This window comes from Pristis pectinata, chromosome 3 (assembly GCF_009764475.1).
Source record: "Pristis pectinata isolate sPriPec2 chromosome 3, sPriPec2.1.pri, whole genome shotgun sequence".
NCBI classification, from domain to species: Eukaryota; Metazoa; Chordata; class Chondrichthyes; order Rhinopristiformes; family Pristidae; genus Pristis; species Pristis pectinata.
The window spans coordinates 45,167,310-45,185,694 of NC_067407.1; the positions used below are offsets into that span (position 1 = coordinate 45,167,310).

The window sequence follows — 18,385 nt, forward strand, 5'->3', positions numbered from 1 at the left end:
TGAGAAGTTGGGGTAGATCAGCCACAATCATAGTGTATGGTGGGACAAGCTCGTCGGGCTAGCAGGCCTACTCCTGCTCCTATTTTCTTGTGTTCTTATGTACCCCTTGTAGCTGAAGGAATTTCTGCTCAGTTCAGGCTGTGACTCCTGGCTCTAGACAGAGGAAACAACATCCCACAAAATGAAGTGGTTACCTGAAATTGTTAAACTCAGTATTAGGTCCCAAGGGCTGCAAAGTACCCAAACTGAAAATGAAGTGCTGTTCCTTGATCGTACACTGGGTAATACTGGAGCAATGTAGGAGGCCAAAGACTGAGAAGTCAGAGTCAGAATGGGACAGAGAATTAAAGTGACAGGCCACTGGAAGCTCAGGGTCACCCTTGCTGATTAAAGGGAAGCTTTCTGCAAGACAGTAACCCAAGCTGCATTTAGTTTCTCCAGTATAGAGGAACTTGCATCATGCACACCAAATGGATGTGCAAATGAATTGCTGCTTCCACTGGAAGGACTGTTTCCATCCCTGGATAGTGTGAAAGGGTAGGTGTTGCACCTCCTGTGGTTCCATGGGGAAGTATCTGGAAAAAGGGATTTTTTTTTATATGGAAATGTAAGAATGGACCAGGAAGCCACGACAGAGACAGTTCTTTCCAATATGCTGAAAAGGTGAGGGAAAAGAAAGATGAATCTGGTGCTGGAAACCTGTTACAAGTGACCAAAATTATGGAGAATGATCCATTGAAACCAAGATCTGGTGGGGTGGAATGAGAGGATCCCCATCAAAGTTCTAGCTGGGAAATAGAGGGGATGTGGTTAAGGCCCTGTCAACTATTGAAGATGGAAAGACAGTGTTAAGGAAAAAGAAAGACATCTTGAAGACAATGATGTGGAAAGCCATATCATCAGGGGACTGATTTGGCCTGTTCAAGGACAAAATGAAGGACTCTCAGACCATTCTGGTGTGGGATGGAGTTGTAGGAAGATTGTACAATTATTTTGAAGATGGGTCAGTTCAAACCAGGAAACTGTTGAAGTGGCAGATAACATCAGAATATCATAAAAACTTGGCAAAGATTATTTTGCCCATTCTTAGCCGCAACCCCCCCCCCCACCATATGAAAGGAGGAACAATGAATATAGCGTAACATAGGAAATCCTTTTTGTAAATTGCATGCTTAAAGTAATTTAAATTACATTACTTGTTATTCAAATTCTGCAGAAGGTGTCTTAAAGTGGCTTGTCTAATTCACAATTTTGTCACAAAATTTTAGCTTTAAAACCAAAATTGCTTCTATAAATTTTCCAGCTTGCTGCTTCATTGTCCACTGCCACTATTAATCATGATTAGGAACCCACCGTTTCAAAGGCAAACCCCCACCAACTCCTCTCACCATTTAGTGGTCATAAGACAGTCTGTAAGTTAGCACAGATAATCCCCAATAAAGATTCAACTTCAACGTTAATTCTGTAAAGAACACACCACATTGGTGGTAAATGTATTTTTGACAATATTAATGGGAAATTAATCTTCTCTTGGTTGTTGGATTGCTCAAAAACTTCACTTTGCTTCCTGGGAGGTCCTGCAGTTTAAGATTCTTTGCTGATACAATTTGAAAGTTTCTTTTTAACAAAAAAAAACACCTGAACCATTTCCTTCCTCTGACAAAATGAAACCTCAAATGATGACCAATAGAAAGCAAATTGAAATAGGAAATTGATCTATGTGTCATCAATCAGTAAATGGTGATTATACTAAATATGTATGGGTGGCTGTGATTAATTGCATTGCTGCTGTGAAGTAATCTATATAGAAAATTTAATATAGTCTTGGGGTAGCTTTTGAAGTTACCGGAACTAAATAGCAGTACAAGTCCAGTCACATTGCCAAAATTACTCCCTTTGCAAACTCTTCAACATGAAATTAAAGTACAGGTCGACCTGCAGACAAAGGCAAAATTTGATTGGTTTATTTTTTTGTCAACAAGTGGAAAGTTAAGATATTTTAACATTTAAACTGTTGAAAGCAAATTGATTAAAATGTACAATTAAAAACCCTAAAGTAATGCAAAAATTATTTTAGAAATAATCTTGAAAACAAGTCAGGAAAAAGTAGGAAAAGGCCTGATTTCCTTCAGCTTACAATTCCCTCAATAAAGTGAAAGCACTGTATTTTACATGAACAGTATTGTTTTAAATAATTTCCCTTTAACTTGTCTGTCATTCAGTAAAAAATGAACAACACTTCCCTGATAGCTAAGTAGGTTTATGCAATAGAATAGTTCAGCATTAAAATCAAAAGATGTAAAGGCCTAAGCTGGGTAAGGTGAATAAATCCAAAGCTCCTGACACTTGCCATTCAGAGATCTTTGCAGAAAATGTGAAGTATGGAAATTAGATGGGGCAAATTTGGCTTTAGTTGTAAGGAACCCAATGACCAAAATAAGTGACAAACCTCACTGTCTAGATTTAGTGATTATGTTTGGATGGGCAATGGATCAGAGGCATCTGTAGATACAGATTTCAATGAGTTAATATCACCCAGAAAGGGATGAAATTGATGGAGAAATTAAAACAGTAATAGATTTACCATACTTGCAATTTATCAAAGATACTAAGCATCTCCTGAGGTTGGTCATAAATTTTAGAAAATTACATTTGTGCAAATTTTGCAATGTTTTGCCAGCAAGTATCATGAGTTACAGATGTTGATACCATTTCTTTAGCATCTCTAACATAGCAAAAATAATCCAAAACACAGTACAGGAGTGTTATTGAACAAAAACAAATGGAGGTATCAACATAGATAACCAATAGGTTGATTAAAGAGGTAGATTTCAAGGAGTGCCTAAAACAAGAAACGAAAGAGGTAAAAAGATAAATTCCAGAACCTGGGGTCCTGGTAGTTAAAGGGATAGCTATCCATGATGGAGAGATTAAACGTAGGTATCAACAAGTGGTCTAGAAGAATGCAGATATCTTGGAAGGTTATAAGTCTGACGGAGATTCTAAAGACTGTTAACATCAAGACCACGGAGGGTTTTTAGAACAAGGTCAAGATATAGAGATTTGTGAATGGAACAGTGCAATTAGGGTAGAGGTGGAAAAGACTACCAGAGAGTAGAACTTGGGAGGTTGGCCAACAATATATTAGAATAGCTCAGTCTAGAGGTAACAAACTCCATCAGCAGCAGACAAGCAGAGGCAGGAGAGATTCAGGCAATCTCAGTGAAGGAAATGCCACAAAATACAGCTCAGAATCAAATAACATCAAGGTTGTGAAAAAGCTAATTCAGCTTCAAACATCCATTAGGAATATGGATGGCACTGGTGCCTACTGAATAGATTTTGCAACAGAACTGAATATAATGGAGGTTGGAGGTCAGGGAGAAGATGGTCAAAGGAATTTTTAAAAATCTCTCTGTAGTTTTTTTTGTCCCTTTCTTTCTAGCTTCAAGTGTGCTTTTCACAAATATATTTTTGTATTACTGCATTACACCAGTGGTACTCCCAGTCCCTCTTGGGATTAGCTATCATCAATATTGCAAACATTTCCATAAGATCCTAATTGTCCAACCATTCTCTTATATGCCCTTCCTCAAACATTTTAATCTTACCTTGAACTACAAGGAAAAATAAATTATTGCAATGGTTGGCTGGTCACATATTGAATTCCACCTCCATTTCAGCACAAATACAGAGGCAACATTTTTCTTCCTTTCCCATTCCATCAAACACAAACCCTTCCCCATCATTCACTGAAGCCTTCACATTCTCCATCTGATGAAATAAAGTATCCAGTTCGCAGATGTAATTGCTTTTAACAGATTAGTCCAAATGGACTCCAAAATGACAGAAGTTAAATTTTCAATATTAAAATTTGTAAAATCTCTAATGCCCTTTCTTTTAGCTGTGACTTGTAATCTGCAGCATTGCCTATTAACATGTTGCTCTGTCCAAATATACAACTCTTAATAGTGTTCCATCTAAATCAACAAAAGTAGGGAAGATTGTGTTAAATTATGGGAATCATGGTTACAAGGAACGATTTTTCCACATGACACGTGCCTTCTCAGGCTTTGAACTTCCACATTAAAACAGAATCATATTACAGCCATCTGAAACATGCTGTGCTTTATGCCTCAAATTCAGTTATCCTAAATACAATTATTAAATGAATGATTAATTTATGTTTTCCTCAGTCTTTCAGATATGCAGCTGTGATAGCAAGAAATTGTGTACAATGAAACATACACTCTCATTGTAATGCATGACAATGCAAGTGTATAATTCACACTATATAATTAGGGCTATTTATTTCAACCATCCCAGGATTTTCAGTTTGTCCAATATTTTTGCCTTCTTCTCCTCACTGCATTTCACCAACGGTAGCCTAGGTGGTCCCAATGGAATGCCTGAAACAAGCATCATTATAGCTTTGTTTTCAGCCACTCCAAAACCTGTGGAAAGAATTTAATAAAATCAATAATGCTCTGAACATGAATTCATTTACAGCTGCCTTCATTTAAATAGTTTGATACAATTTCATGATTTTTAATTCAGTGGAATTGTCACACTGCAAAATAATTGCTTAATTTGCTGCTTGCCTGGAAGGTGTTTGGAAGATAAATAACTTCTCACATCAACAGAAACTAGGAACCAAATAACAGAGTTTATATTGCAGGTAATGAATTTTCTTTACAGCAATGCAGAATTCATAAGAGAGTAGTACACTGTTACAAGTGCCAGAGTTCAAGGAAACAAATGAATCTTTTTGATGAGATTAAAGAATTTTTCAAAACTGTTTAAGAGGGATTGTTAAGAATACAGATCTTTTTAAGCATGCACCAGGGATTGAATTCAGAACACTGATTTAATCATGGAGCAACTGATATTTCAAAACTGACTGCATTCAAGTAGTACTGCAATGACTATAAAATATGATTGACATTTTTCTATTATCAATGTTGCATTCACACACACATTGACAAAACAATCACAGCAAAGTGATCAGGAGTCAGGACCTAAGACAATTTTTGCTTTCTTTAAAAAAAATCAGTTGTGGCAATGAGCAAATCAGTTATGAATCAAACCTCACATTTTCCTAACAGGGAAAGAGTCAGCATCACACTATGCAGTGCATACAATCAATAAGCCATCCAGGAACACAATTATATTTCAGAACTGCTAAGCATTGAGAACTTGCCTGTCATTAAACACAGACTTCAAACAGAAAAAATATACAATAGAGAGTCTTGTATGTGTCAATCTACTCACCAAGTCTGGTCATATAACCAATGAATTCCTGAACTACAGCCTGCAAAAGAAGAGTTTAAAGAAAAGTACACGTATGCTGTCCGAAATGCATGCATGTGGCAGGGAAGGAAGTTGAAAATACAAAAGGTATCCCATTCCCAGCAACATTTTTTTAAACCAAATATTCTATTCAATAGAAATGAAATCTTCCCCTTCTTTTCAGATTTAAATATCCTTGCTCATGTTAGGCAATGAATCCAAAACTGCTGCAACTTTATCCGAGAAGCCCATTCTGCTATCCCGAAATCACAGTTGATCATTCTTTTCCTTATTTCCCTTAGCAGCTCTGGTTATCAAAAATCAATCTCAGATTTAAAATTCACAATTGCTTTATTATAAATTGCATTTTAACAAAGAAAGCTTCAAAATATCTACCCATTATAGAGGCTCAAACCCACTATCCATATAGAAAGAATTGTAGGATCTATTCAATGCCAGGAAAAAAACCTTCATTATTGACCCTACATTGGATATCCCCGACTTCCACCTCCCTCAGAGACAGTGGACAACTCTCATCAGAATCTGCAAAGGCCATGGATGACGTGGCCATCTGCTGGACAAATGGAAGTTCCTAGCTGAGTCAAAACCACAAAAGACTTGCCCATTAAAGTCTTTTGCAGGTAAATTTCCCCACTTGACATCCCCATTGACTGGAATGACAGATTGCACATACAGCTTTGTGTTATATGGAAGATGACTTCCAAAAACAAAACAATGAATATGCCAGAATCTGAAATGAAAACAAAAATTATGGAAATCAGGCAGCATCCACTGAGAGGTAAATATTAATTCTGTTCAATAAGGATATGGGACCTTCGTGGTGAGAAGGGAAGAAGTAAAATTGCAGGTGCTGCATGGCCTACACTTGCATGGGAAGCACCATGGGGAAGGTGATAAGTATTGGTGGTGATTGAGGCTGCAGAGGGTTGTAGACTCAGCCAGCTCCATCACAGGCACAACCCTCCCCGCCATCGAGGGCATCTTCAAGAGGCAGTGCCTTAAGGCAGCAGCATCCATCATTAAGGACCCTCGCTACCCGGGTCATGCCCTCTTCACGTTATTACCATCAGGGAGGTGGTACAGGAGCCTGAAGACCCACATTCAACATTTCAGGAACAGCTCCTTCCCCTCTGCCATCAGATTTCTGAACGGTCCATGAACACTACCTCGTTATTCCTCTTTTACACTTTTTTTTGCACTACTTATTTTTGTAACTTACAGTAATTTTTATGTCTTTATGTCTTGCACTGTACTGCTGCCACAAAACAACAAATTTCATGACATATGTCAGTGAAAATAAACCCGATTTGATGTAGAAAATGGAATACTAATTGCAAGAATTTAGAAGGGTACTTTGTGCTAGTAGAAGTAAAATTTTAATGAGATTTAATTTACCTGCTGCTCCCTGGCCAAGTTGTAGTCTTTTCTCTCAATATCCGTCAGCATTCTTTTGTATAAATTCCCGATATAATTGTACGTGCTAAAGGAAAATGCTACATTAGAAGTAGAATTAAGAAATTTGCATTATTATTTTAACAAGAATTAAACACTTTAACTTTAGTAGGCTTTGGTTCCTTGTTGTTTTTCACATAAGGATTTAGCAAGTTTCCTGAAATCAGAAACCCAAATGATAATAATGAAAAACAGCATAACAGCCCACAACCAAAGGCACTGCTTTCACGTGACTGAATAAATGAAAGCTTTGATCATATTAATGAAAAGATCACCAAGTTACAGCAGGATACGAAAACAATTGTAGCTTTTACTTCAGCAAGTACTTAAAATGGGAATTAGCAATATTTTATGAAATACAGTGCATTTTTGAGCAAATTCACTGGTTTATGAATGAACAATATACGGGTAACATACAACACAAATGCACCAAGTGCAGACCAACAATAACCATTCAAGCTTAGGGAATGTATGTGTGTATTTAAGAGAGAAGGTGAGGCAGGAGAGAGTTAAAGAGAGAGTGAACATGCATAAGAGAAAATGGAAAAAAAAGAGCCGTTCTGTAATGCTAGGCAAAACATGGGTTAAATTAAGTAAACTGGCAAGATGTGGCAAGCTATTTTAAAATATTCAAATCTTTACAATTGTTTTTAAATTAGCCTGTTATGTGTAAAATATTTTATTCATCTTTAAAAGCAAACATATTTTTATAAATGTTTCATTTTTTTTTAAATAGTATTTTTAGAAATAATTTTTAATGTCTCAGAAATACTGCTTTGAGGTTTTGCAGTTCTGCTCCATTGGGAGAATCACCCAAACCAATTTAGTATTTTATTGTTGACAACATTGGGGAGCAGAAGACCTGACACATGTTGAACAAAAATCAAAGTAACCATTATTTATGACAATAACAAATTTTGAAGTGGCCTTTGAAAAGGACCCTACTATACATCTTCTGTGGGACACATTACCAATGAACAGTATTCTCAGCACTAAGCAAACAAAGGGTTTAAGTAAATCTAGTCCCACAGAGAAACACAACATTAATCAATACATCTTTTGGCTTTGTTTGTACAGAGCAAATAACATGCCAGCTGGGAAACCATTGTGGAGACACAGCACACTTGATTAACACATTTAAAGTGAGCTCCCACACCCCAATCAGGAGCACAAGCTAAAAACATGATGCAATTTTCCCCTTGTAGTTCAGGATAATAGTTAAAGGGAAGTGGGATTTGCCAGTCAGTCATAAAAAGTTCTGCCAGTCCTGTCCCTCATAAAAAGGGGGAAACAAAAAGAAACCAAAGGTTAGAAAAATGTAAACAAAGACTAAACAAGAGGGCACTTAGTGGCAAAAGGACAAAAAGAAATGCAAGAACTGGACACTTAACAAACTCAGAGTACCAGCAACAGCTGACAAACTCAACAAATTATTTGCTCTGCAATATATCAGAAGCAATATTCTCTACCAGGAGAACCTTCTCACAACATTACCTCCCATCAACCAAATTATCTCAGAACAACATCTCTAGCACTAAATTACCTTTACATTCCAAAAGAAATATCCATCATATCAAAGAAAACATTTTGCTTCCTTCCTCGGAGAACAAGGTAGTTCTCCAGTTTCACTTTCCAAGAGGTAAATAAACAGATACAAACAGATCTAGACATTGGGGTGAAAGAGGATGCATGCTAAAAGATAGCAACATCAAAAGGAATAAAACACCAAAGGCATAACGACAGAAGTAAAATTCCTGACCAATGGTTTGTGGATGCAAATTGGATGCAATTGCAAAATATAGTCCAAAAACAATAGCATAATTCCCAGAACCTCATAATAAAATGTGAACTTACCCAGTCATCAAAAACTAATGCCCTATTGATGATCCTAATCAAACAATTTCACCATAATCACTTTGAAAATATTTGCACAAATTATGAGGAAAAACTTGAAAGGTTACCTGCCAACAGCTCCAGTTGCTCCTAATACCATTGCAGACAAGAGTAGCTGGAGAACAAAACCTTTGGTTATACAGCAATTCTAAACCAAATTGCAGCTCATCAGCTAGAAGGGCCTAAAGGTTGGATAGGACCATTCTTAATGCTGTTGTTTATTAATTTAGCCTAAATGAGATCACCAATTTATGAATTGTAGCAAAGCATAATACATTCAAACTAATAAATATGTTAGATAAAAATCACTTTCTCCTCACCCTCGTTTTTTTATTAAAGCTGTGCAAAAACAGAGCTTGCTTACACTTGTTCTGAACAACGTTAAAGGCAATCTGATGAATACTCAAGGTAAGATATTTCATCTTACAAAAATCAGAGAGAAATAAGGACATTAAGGACAAAAAAAAAGTAAATTTAGAATAAAAGTTCTTTCTTCCAATGATCACAAAAACATTTCGATAACAGTGGACAAATCTATACCTCTTTATAATTACAGTTTAACATCATGGCCATAATGGTAAATCTGTACAATGTGGTCCCTGGCTTTCAAATTTTTCTTTACTGAGGCATTCAAGGCTGGACTGTGACCAAACCTGGTTTAATTAGTGTTCTGTATCAATTTATTACTTCGAGTCCTCAAGTGGCTATAATTTTAAGACTGAAAACACTTATCTGCATGGATATGGTTTTGCACTTTCAGGCCTTTGAGTTTATCTAGCCCTTCAGTGTATTTCTATTTGAGTGCAAACTTCTAACAGTCAACAAGAGGAGGATCAGATGGAAAATGAGAGGCAATCAAATTAAAGTCCTCATTTTCAGGGGAAATTCAACAAACCTATGCAGAAATCAAAAATACCCAAGAAATGAGAAGTTCAAAAAACTGATAACAAAAAGGACACGCATATACTTATCAAGTATACAACTCAAGGAGGGCTATAGCAAACCAGAATGGTTTGCTTATTCCTCCTGGAATGGTCTAATAATTTGGACTTGCTCATGCAGTTTATCACACCTGGTGGGGTTTATCTTTCATTATCTTTCAAACCAAGCAAGCTAATCTGATGCAAAGCTTTGGAATGCATTTACAACCACAAAAAAAAAGGAAAATGACTTTTAAAGATAAACTGATTGCAACAAGAATGCACACTTCAAATTACAAGTTCTCTTGAAGTCTTCAATGTGCAGCATGGATCTAATATTCATATGCTTTTCTCTTAATCTTTTGGGAAGGATATGGGTGTCTTTTTTTGTTCGCTCTTTTCCAAAGGTTTCTCATTCCTTCTTTCTCCAATTACACACAAATGCCCTACCATTATTCCAATAAATGCAAGTTGACCAATGTAATTGTGAATGGAATGAAATGTAATTAATGATAAAGTTTTAAAACTTCCATACCTCATCTTTTCCATATAGCAAGTCAAACTTATCCTTGTAATTGTTAACACACTGACCAAAGTCCAACAAGTCACTGCTGGTGAACTTCAACCCCCGGAATGTTGGAATCTTCTTTTCAATCCCATCTAGCAGTTCCACAACATTTACTGCAAGGAACGAAAGTTTCATTAGACTTTAGTGACTATGACAGTTGTGAGTTTCAGCTGTATGGTTCAATACTCACAAGATACTCCAGTTATTTCAGGAAGGTGGTAATAATAGAAAGGGATTCCAGGGGCAGATGATGCAACTTCCTTCAGATACTCTACCAAAGCATCTGAAATAACAAATAAATTTGTTTACTAGCTTCATATATTTCATATAGAAACATTCTAAGCCATTGCACTTCAAATATAATTCACTGGAAAAATGTTCTATGATGTTAAAATATAAAATTTTCATTTATTCAAGATTTTCATTATTAGTGGATCTCCCAAATTGTTGCTCAGGGTACTATAAAAGCACTGATAGAATTCCCTGCTGTGGCAAAAAAAAAATCAGAACAAAGAGTGGGGAACTTTTTTTTTAAATTGGTTTAAAATTCAAATCAATATTAAGTGGATCATGTTAAGGTGTTTCAGATGGGCTGAGATTTCCTGGAATGCATGAGTGCAAGGAAATTGGTGTTTCTTAGAGCCAATCAAAAATAGCAGATTTTCCCACTAGCTACAAATGTAAGAAATCTACAACTTTCATTTCCAGTGATCTAGCATACTAATACAAAAGCCAAGATACTTTCCTCATAAAATTAATTGTTTTGAAACATTTTTGCATCACCCTCTATAAAATTCAGTTCTGGCATTCCCAAAATCCTAAGATTTTATAATGAGAGAAAATTCCAGGTAATCTAATAGTGTAGTGGTAAATGTGCAATTCAGGTGCCAAACTTTTAAAATTCCCTCTGATCCTCGTCCAAAATTTGCATCTTGAGTTTCATTTCCATCTCTGTCATACCCTCTGCAAATCCATCTTGTCCAGTTAGCTCACCTTCTGCTTTCTCAATCCAGTTTCCAATGAACAACTGACCACCCAACCTCCCTGGTCCATATTTTAGCTGATTTCATCCCTTCAGAATCTCATCCTTTAAATCATCAACCATCATCATAAAACTCTTTAGACTTCTGTCTTTGCAAGCCCCCTCTCTAACCTCCCTTTCTTCTCCAAAAACCTTGAAATCATTGTGACTTTCTAAATCCATGTCCTCGAACTCCTCCTTGGAATCACTGTATTCAGGTTTCCATCCTGGCTAGTACCAAAAAATCACCAATGACACCCTTTGTCATTATGATGAGTGTAATCTACCCATCCTTAGTCTTCTCAATGTCTGCAACCTTTGACATGATTGACCATACCATTCTCCCTCAATACCTTTACAACTCTAATCTAACTGGATGGGACTGCATTTCCCAGTTCCATTTTTTTATTCCCAATTTTATACCAGAGTCACTACCAATGACTTCCCTTCCCTTCTGTGAAACATGAAATTTGTGTACCAAAGGATCTATCCTTAACCCCCTTCTTCTACACTGCTCCTCACCAATTTCACAGCATCATTTCCAGTTCTACACTGAAAAAAGCCAATTTCAGCTCATCACCACTAATTCGTCACTATTGTTGTTCAATACACGAAGAGAAGTTTCCACCTACTAAATATCGGGAAGACTGAACACAGCACCTTCTATCCCGGTTACAAGATTGTTTTTCTTGCTAATGGCTCCACCCCTTCTTCAGGGAAATGTCTGTAACTGAACCATACCATTCACAACCTTAGTGTCCTATCTTACCCTTACTCATGTTTCAGAATTCATAACCATACAACTAATAGGACTGCCCATTTGAATCTAAATAAAATCACTCACATCCACTCTCGACTCAGCTCAACTCCATCCTCCTTAATGCTTTTGCTAACTGCGTGTTACTAACCCAATGCCTTCCTTGTTTTATTCATGGTAAACTGGAGTTTGTTCAAAGCCCTTCTGCCTGAATGCTAACTTGCACTAAGCTCTGTTCACCCATCATCCTCATTGACAAAAACTAATGCACAGTTTATGCCGAGTTCCATGACATAATAAGATCTGATAGTAGTGATTAAATTTCTTGACCAGTATCCAGAGGCCTCAACTGATAATCTGAAGATATGTTCCAATTCCACCATGCAAGATGGGAAACTCGTATCCTAAAATTATCTGGAAACAAAAATAAAAAAGAAACACAAAAGTGAGAGGAAAAAACAAAGAAAAGGCAGCAAGCAGAAAGATTACGAGGGGGGAAAGCAAAGAACTAAACAAAATGAGACAGCATGTGAAGTCAAAGGAGAAACTTTAAGAGAAAACAGGAGACAGAGTGAGAGCAAGCCAGTGAGTACAGGTCTCCCCTGATAAGTGAACATTGGCTAAATGAAGACTTTTATTTCAGCTGATTCTTCACATAATTAAGGTTTCAATCACCGCATGAAAAGATAGGGAATCCATTTCATTTCTTGAGACACAGTCTCAATTCATGCGATATCAGTGCTCTGAAGCCCAGTAGTTCTATTGAATAAGTACTCAGTAACATTGATATAGCTGGATGCAATGACCAATACAAGGCAGGCCTGAACTGGTTCCACTAATTAACTTGGACCAACTGGACCTGAATAAGCTCCCCACGTGCTACGCCATGCTGTCATTAGGCAAATGAGCTGCCACATTGAGAACAATGGGTACAAGTACCTGCCTTTGAATTGGTGCTTGCACAATGACATTACTGTGTAGGGAGCAATTCCAACTGGGACTGCAGTGAGTTCACACTCTAACAAAGTACCAGAGGAGAACCAACTGGTGATAGTGGGCCAATGAACTGCACACCTCTTCCTCCAACGCCATCACCTAACAGGTAGATTTTCTGTTCACTGCTACACCACCTTCTTTTTGGGAAACATTTGCTTTTGCTTTCAAATTGCCTTCTAAAGGTAAAGTTTTTTAATAAAATCAATATTTTGATATTGCTTTAATTGATTCGACTTAAGGTAACCAGAGGTTTTCCCAGAGGTAATAATGGTAAGCTACCTCCAGCTTAATGCATAACAAAGCGTTCTTCAGAGAGACCGGCAATGTGTGTACATCGTAATGTGGTTCTCACTTCCTTCAAAGTGGCATTCTTGAATAATTATGAAGCAGATTTCTGGTCTTGTGGGACAGGTCTTGGAATCCTTGATATGAACTTCATACTCCATGAATTCAGAAAGCACTGGTTAATTAGTACCTGTAACCAACCCCTAGACAAGGAATCAATACTCCATATTGAGCAGCACTTGGAAGAAGGGCAGAGAATGTACTCTGGGGGTGGGCTTTAAAGACCATCACCAAAAGTTGTTCATTAACTGATCATATAGGTCCATCTATACGAAACTGCTATGAGCATTGAACAGTTTTTGCGGAGACCAACTCTCTTTTCACACTTAGGACACATTTGATCATGGTCTGTGGCATTAATACGAAGGGTCAGATTCAGATGTAATAGCTCGGAACTGGGTCATGATGAGGCAATATAGGCCATCAGCAGAAATATATTTCCCAGCCATACCTCTCACTGTACCGTTGGCATCAAGCCAAGGGATTTACCCCAATTCGACAAGCAGTGCAAAGCAGCATGTCAGGGGCAGCACCAGGTGGACCCAGAACTGTGATGTTAATGTGGTAAAACAATACACAATGCATGCAAGGTAAACAGCATAGGGAGCAGACTACTGACAGAGCTTCAAAATCTCACAATTAACAGCTCTTGTAGACCTACAACATGCAACTGTGAATGGTGGTGGACAACAGGAATGGTAGACAACAGGAAGTAGCAGCTATATAGAAATCCTCATGCTCAGTGATAGCAGGACCAGCATCCAGAAACAAGGCTGGAACATTTGCAAATCATCTTGAACCAGAAATGCCAAGTGTTGATCCATCTCAGTCTCCTACCAATATACTCAGCATCACTGAAGCCATCCATTAGCTAACTAACTGAATTCAAAATTCTTCAACAGTACCTCCAAGAATTGCAAACTCTAACACTAAAAGAACCAAGGTGGCAGGTGCACAGGAAAAACACCATCTGCAAGCTCCTCTCCAAATCGCATTTCATCCTGACGTGGCCACAGTTGGATGCTATAACATGGATAAAGAACACCTTTTCCACAGAAAAGCCCTACTTTAATTTTAAGACTGAATTAAGTGTCCTTCAGCATAACTGGATCAAGATCCTGGAACACCCCACTTAAGCACAGCGATAGTATCTTCATAAAGTTTGCAGTGGTTCATCACATCCTTCTCAAGTGCAATCAGGAGAAAAGTTCAATGCTACCTCATCAGCAATGTCCATGTCCCATGAGAAGAATAAACATGCAGTCAAATGACACCAAAAGTAGGGTTGGCTGCTGGCCTTGATACTTAAAAGCCTTGATTCTCAAGTGCACTGAAGTGAAATGTTGGGGAATTCATTTAGTTCGGGTATGTGCACCAGGAAAAGTTTCCCTTTAGACAAGCAGGAGGTGGAAAGAAAGGAAGAGGCTCATTTAATTACAAAACTAGATTCACATTCTTTACACATTCTGTTTTCCCCTAACACCAAAAATAACGTGGATGCTTTCAAGACCAAATTGGTCTTGTCGCATTTAAATCAGACAATTCAGTGACAATTTTACAAAATATTATATCCACAATTTATTTGGAAAGTGATATTTCATCTATATTACCATGGGAATACTGTGCAAAGAAATAAACTTGTTATATGAATCTAAGTTTGTATTCTACAAACTGCACCAGACAGCCACATTTTATTTCACAATTGCATGGAATAAAAACATAAATAAACAACCTGTACTTTGAGGCTTGAAAAAAAATGGTGAAATGACTGCTATCCCAGAAGCACTGCACTTGGCAGCATGCTCTGCCTGAAACAACACAAAAAACAGAACCACAAGTTACTTTGTCGGTACATTGGATGTATGAACTCTTACTACAAAATTATGTAAAATATCTTAAAGACTAAAAATAATACCAGATCTGAATATTCATTAAGAGCCAAAATAATAAGACATGGTTAGATAGAAGAACCTTTCCCCAGAACAGAACACTATTTTGTTAAGGCTAAATCTGTTTAAAATTTCAAACTCATTACTTTTAGAGTGTAACAATTATAAGTTTTATTTAATATAACAATTCATTTGTACAGTTTAGCAAATCTTGTGCCAACACTGAACAAACTGGAAAGAGTCATTTCACTTGCTCTTCAATGCATCATAAGGAAAGAAAAAAAAATCCTCGCTAAACCCTCATAAAAGCATCACAAGAAATCCTAACACACAGAATTTAAGAAAACAGTTATGGAACATTTCTACCATGTTTATAATTCAGCTAAATAATAGGGAGATTTCTACATGGGGGAACACTTCCCTTTTGTAGTCTCAGGTTGTCAGATATTCAGTTAAAAGACAATGAACAGCATGACCAGCGATTTTTCTAATTTTTAGGTAACCTTCCTTCTGATCCTCCTCCAGTCCTCCCATTTTTGTCTTATTTCCCACCCCCACCAGCCCCCCATCACCCACCTTCATTGGGGGGGGGGGGGTTGCTGGCAGGGGTGGGAAATGAGACACCTCCTGGTTCTATACACCCACTGCGCACACAGTTCACCCATGGGATTCCCCCCCCCCCCCCCCCCCCCCGCCACCCCCAATCTGCTTCTGGTTCCATCTGCCATTCACCTCTTCCCTAATAGTTCCCATTATCACTTGCTTAACATCAGATTCCACCACTGGTAGCCCTCCGTGTTCCTGCTGATCACCCTCCAGCAGCTCACTCCAACCTTCACCCTACCCTTCCCCTGCTTTGCTCCATCTGCCTCTCGTTTTTATTTTTTACTTCTCTGTCTGCCTCCACCTATCGTCCTCCTGTCACTGTCTCCCAACTCCATATTCCCTTCTTGGTGCAACCAGCCCATCATCATTCACCTCTCCTCAGTCCACAACTCACCTTGGTCCCTTCTCAGCACTCCCCCTCTCCCCTTTATACTGGCTACCTCCCCTCTGTTCTGATGCAGGGTCTCAACCCGAAATGTAGACAATTCCTTCCCCACCCCCACAGATGCTACCCAACCCACCGAGTTCCTCCAGCAGATCATTTGTTGCTCCAATTCCAGCACTTCAGCACACAAAAAAAATACATTGGCTGAGCTTTTCATGTGGTGTTCAGAGACGATTGTGTTATTAGGAAGCATTCTCTTCTGCACGAAGCCTTATTCCAAAGTCAGGTGAATGTGCATGATCTTTTTACAACTTTTTTGCAACAATGGGTTCTGGCTAAAAATACATCACCGAAGCAGCTGAATTGATAGTCTGTAGCATTAGTTTGGGTAGATTTCCTACGTACAAACTGGTTGCAGGAAATGAATAGACAGTGACGACTCTTACAAAGTTTATCAATTTGGTACAATGCCCCTTCCAGTATATTACTGTAAATAATTACAAATTCTTCTGTATAATCATACCTAGCCAAAGATAAAGTTCAATGCTTTCAGGCTTTAAACCTTAAGTTATTGATAACATGATGACCTTTCAACTAATGAAGGCAAAATTAGCATCAGGTGTCATTTTGCAAAATCTTCAGTATCTGCGCCATCAGTTAGAACTATGATGCTTTAATATTGTGCAAGATTACCAAAGACACAGTGTAATGCTCAATAGTGAAAAGATATTGTAACTTCTGTAAAAAGGATATTATTGGAATGGCAAGTTATTGTATGTTCATTTTCTACTTTCCCAAATGTAAAGATAAACATCAATGAATCAGAATATTCAAGAGGAAGGTCACAACAACCTTATGATTTTAACAAATGGACATGATCACTAAAATGAACAAGATGTATTTCAAATAATCAGAAGTTGGTTTAAAATATAAACAGAGAATGCTGGAACCACTGAGAACATCAGGCAACATCTGTGGAAAGAAACAACGTTAAAGTTTCAAGCCAAAGTTCTCCTCATCTTAACAGTCTAAGTGAGAAAACAAGTTAAAATTTAAGTCGCATGGAGGTTGGAGGAGGGATACAAGAAGGGAATATCTCTGATTTGATGTTGTCAGAGTTGTCAAGTCACTCCAGTTTACCAAGTTATCTTGTTAATACTTGCATTTCACTGCTTTACATATCCTGGTGCTCATTTTCCCTCACCTGCGCTCATTAATCTTTTAGCCAAATGGCTCCATAAACATTAGAATCACCTCAGCAACTATTACCTCATCCACTAGAAATATTCCTATTTTCCTATCCATCTCTCCATTGCCCTCTCTGCAACTCGAAACTAACTTGTCTTCTCACTTTTCCAGTTTGGATGAAGGATCTGCAATCTGAAATGTTAACTCTATTTCTCTTTCCACAGATGCTGCCTGACCTGCTGAGTGTTTCCTGCATTTACTATTTTACTTTAAATTTCCAGCAACTGCAGATATTGATTTTCAATTTCTGCTGGTTATGCACTTATTAAAAACCTTTGCCCAAGTTTGTGGTAATTGATTAACATAATTATTCCCCAACAAGTTTTACAACATTTCACAAAATTGTACTGACTTTACTGAAATAATTGTGATTAACTTGCAAAGAGATTTGTGCATTGTTATTTGTTAATAGGATTTAACCTCTCAAAGTCCTTCAGTGCAACAACTAGATTTGATTTGTTCGTTATTGAAACAGTACTGCAAAGTACATTGATGCCCAGCATTCAGTACATTCAGTCCTGCCTCTGGCTGTATTAATTGGCTGGCACAAAGAACATGTTATACTCCATACCATAATTCCTCACAAAAATTCTGTGAGAAGTATTTATATGCATTTGGAGCAAATTAAGGCAAGATAAAATTCTTGTCAAGTTCAACTTTCTGCATACTGTTATTGATAACTGTGTAGCACATTTATGAATCAGTCTGTTTGATTACAGTGATAAGGTTACAAACACTATTTTAAAAAGATCAGTAATGTGTGGTTTAAATCACTTTAATTGCAAGTTACAACTTCCTTGGAATGGTTTATGTTAAATCTGCCTTAACTGAGCAGCTGACAAACTGGAGTTAAATTATGCATGATCAGCTATCATCAAGTGATTCATATCATTTGGGCATCTCTGTTGGCAAGGATTGTCCAATTTGAAACAAAACATGATTCAGAAGATAAGGTTGGGAGAAGTGCACAAAAACAAGCAATAAGTAGTCCAGAG

At 37.5% G+C, this 18,385-nt stretch overlaps 1 protein-coding gene across 3 annotated transcripts in view; it reads right to left on the minus strand.

Annotated features, from left to right (window-relative positions):
- npl (N-acetylneuraminate pyruvate lyase (dihydrodipicolinate synthase)) overlaps positions 1-18,385 on the minus strand; it is a 57,487-nt gene that overhangs the window by 5,645 nt on the left and 33,457 nt on the right. Inside the window, exons 8-14 of one of the 3 annotated variants that reach the window (XM_052013048.1) lie at positions 14,995-15,070; positions 10,334-10,426; positions 10,111-10,256; positions 8,724-8,770; positions 6,706-6,790; positions 5,272-5,311; positions 1,600-4,454 (exon numbers count right to left, since the gene is read on the minus strand). In XM_052013048.1, coding sequence (XP_051869008.1) covers positions 4,309-4,454; positions 5,272-5,311; positions 6,706-6,790; positions 8,724-8,770; positions 10,111-10,256; positions 10,334-10,426; positions 14,995-15,070 — 633 coding nt within the window. In that variant the 3' untranslated portion in view covers positions 1,600-4,308. Of the gene's footprint in view, positions 1-1,599; positions 4,455-5,271; positions 5,312-6,705; positions 6,791-6,838; positions 6,920-8,723; positions 8,771-10,110; positions 10,257-10,333; positions 10,427-14,994; positions 15,071-18,385 lie in introns of those variants that run through there. The other 2 variants (XM_052013049.1, XM_052013050.1) reach the window with 2 other exon arrangements.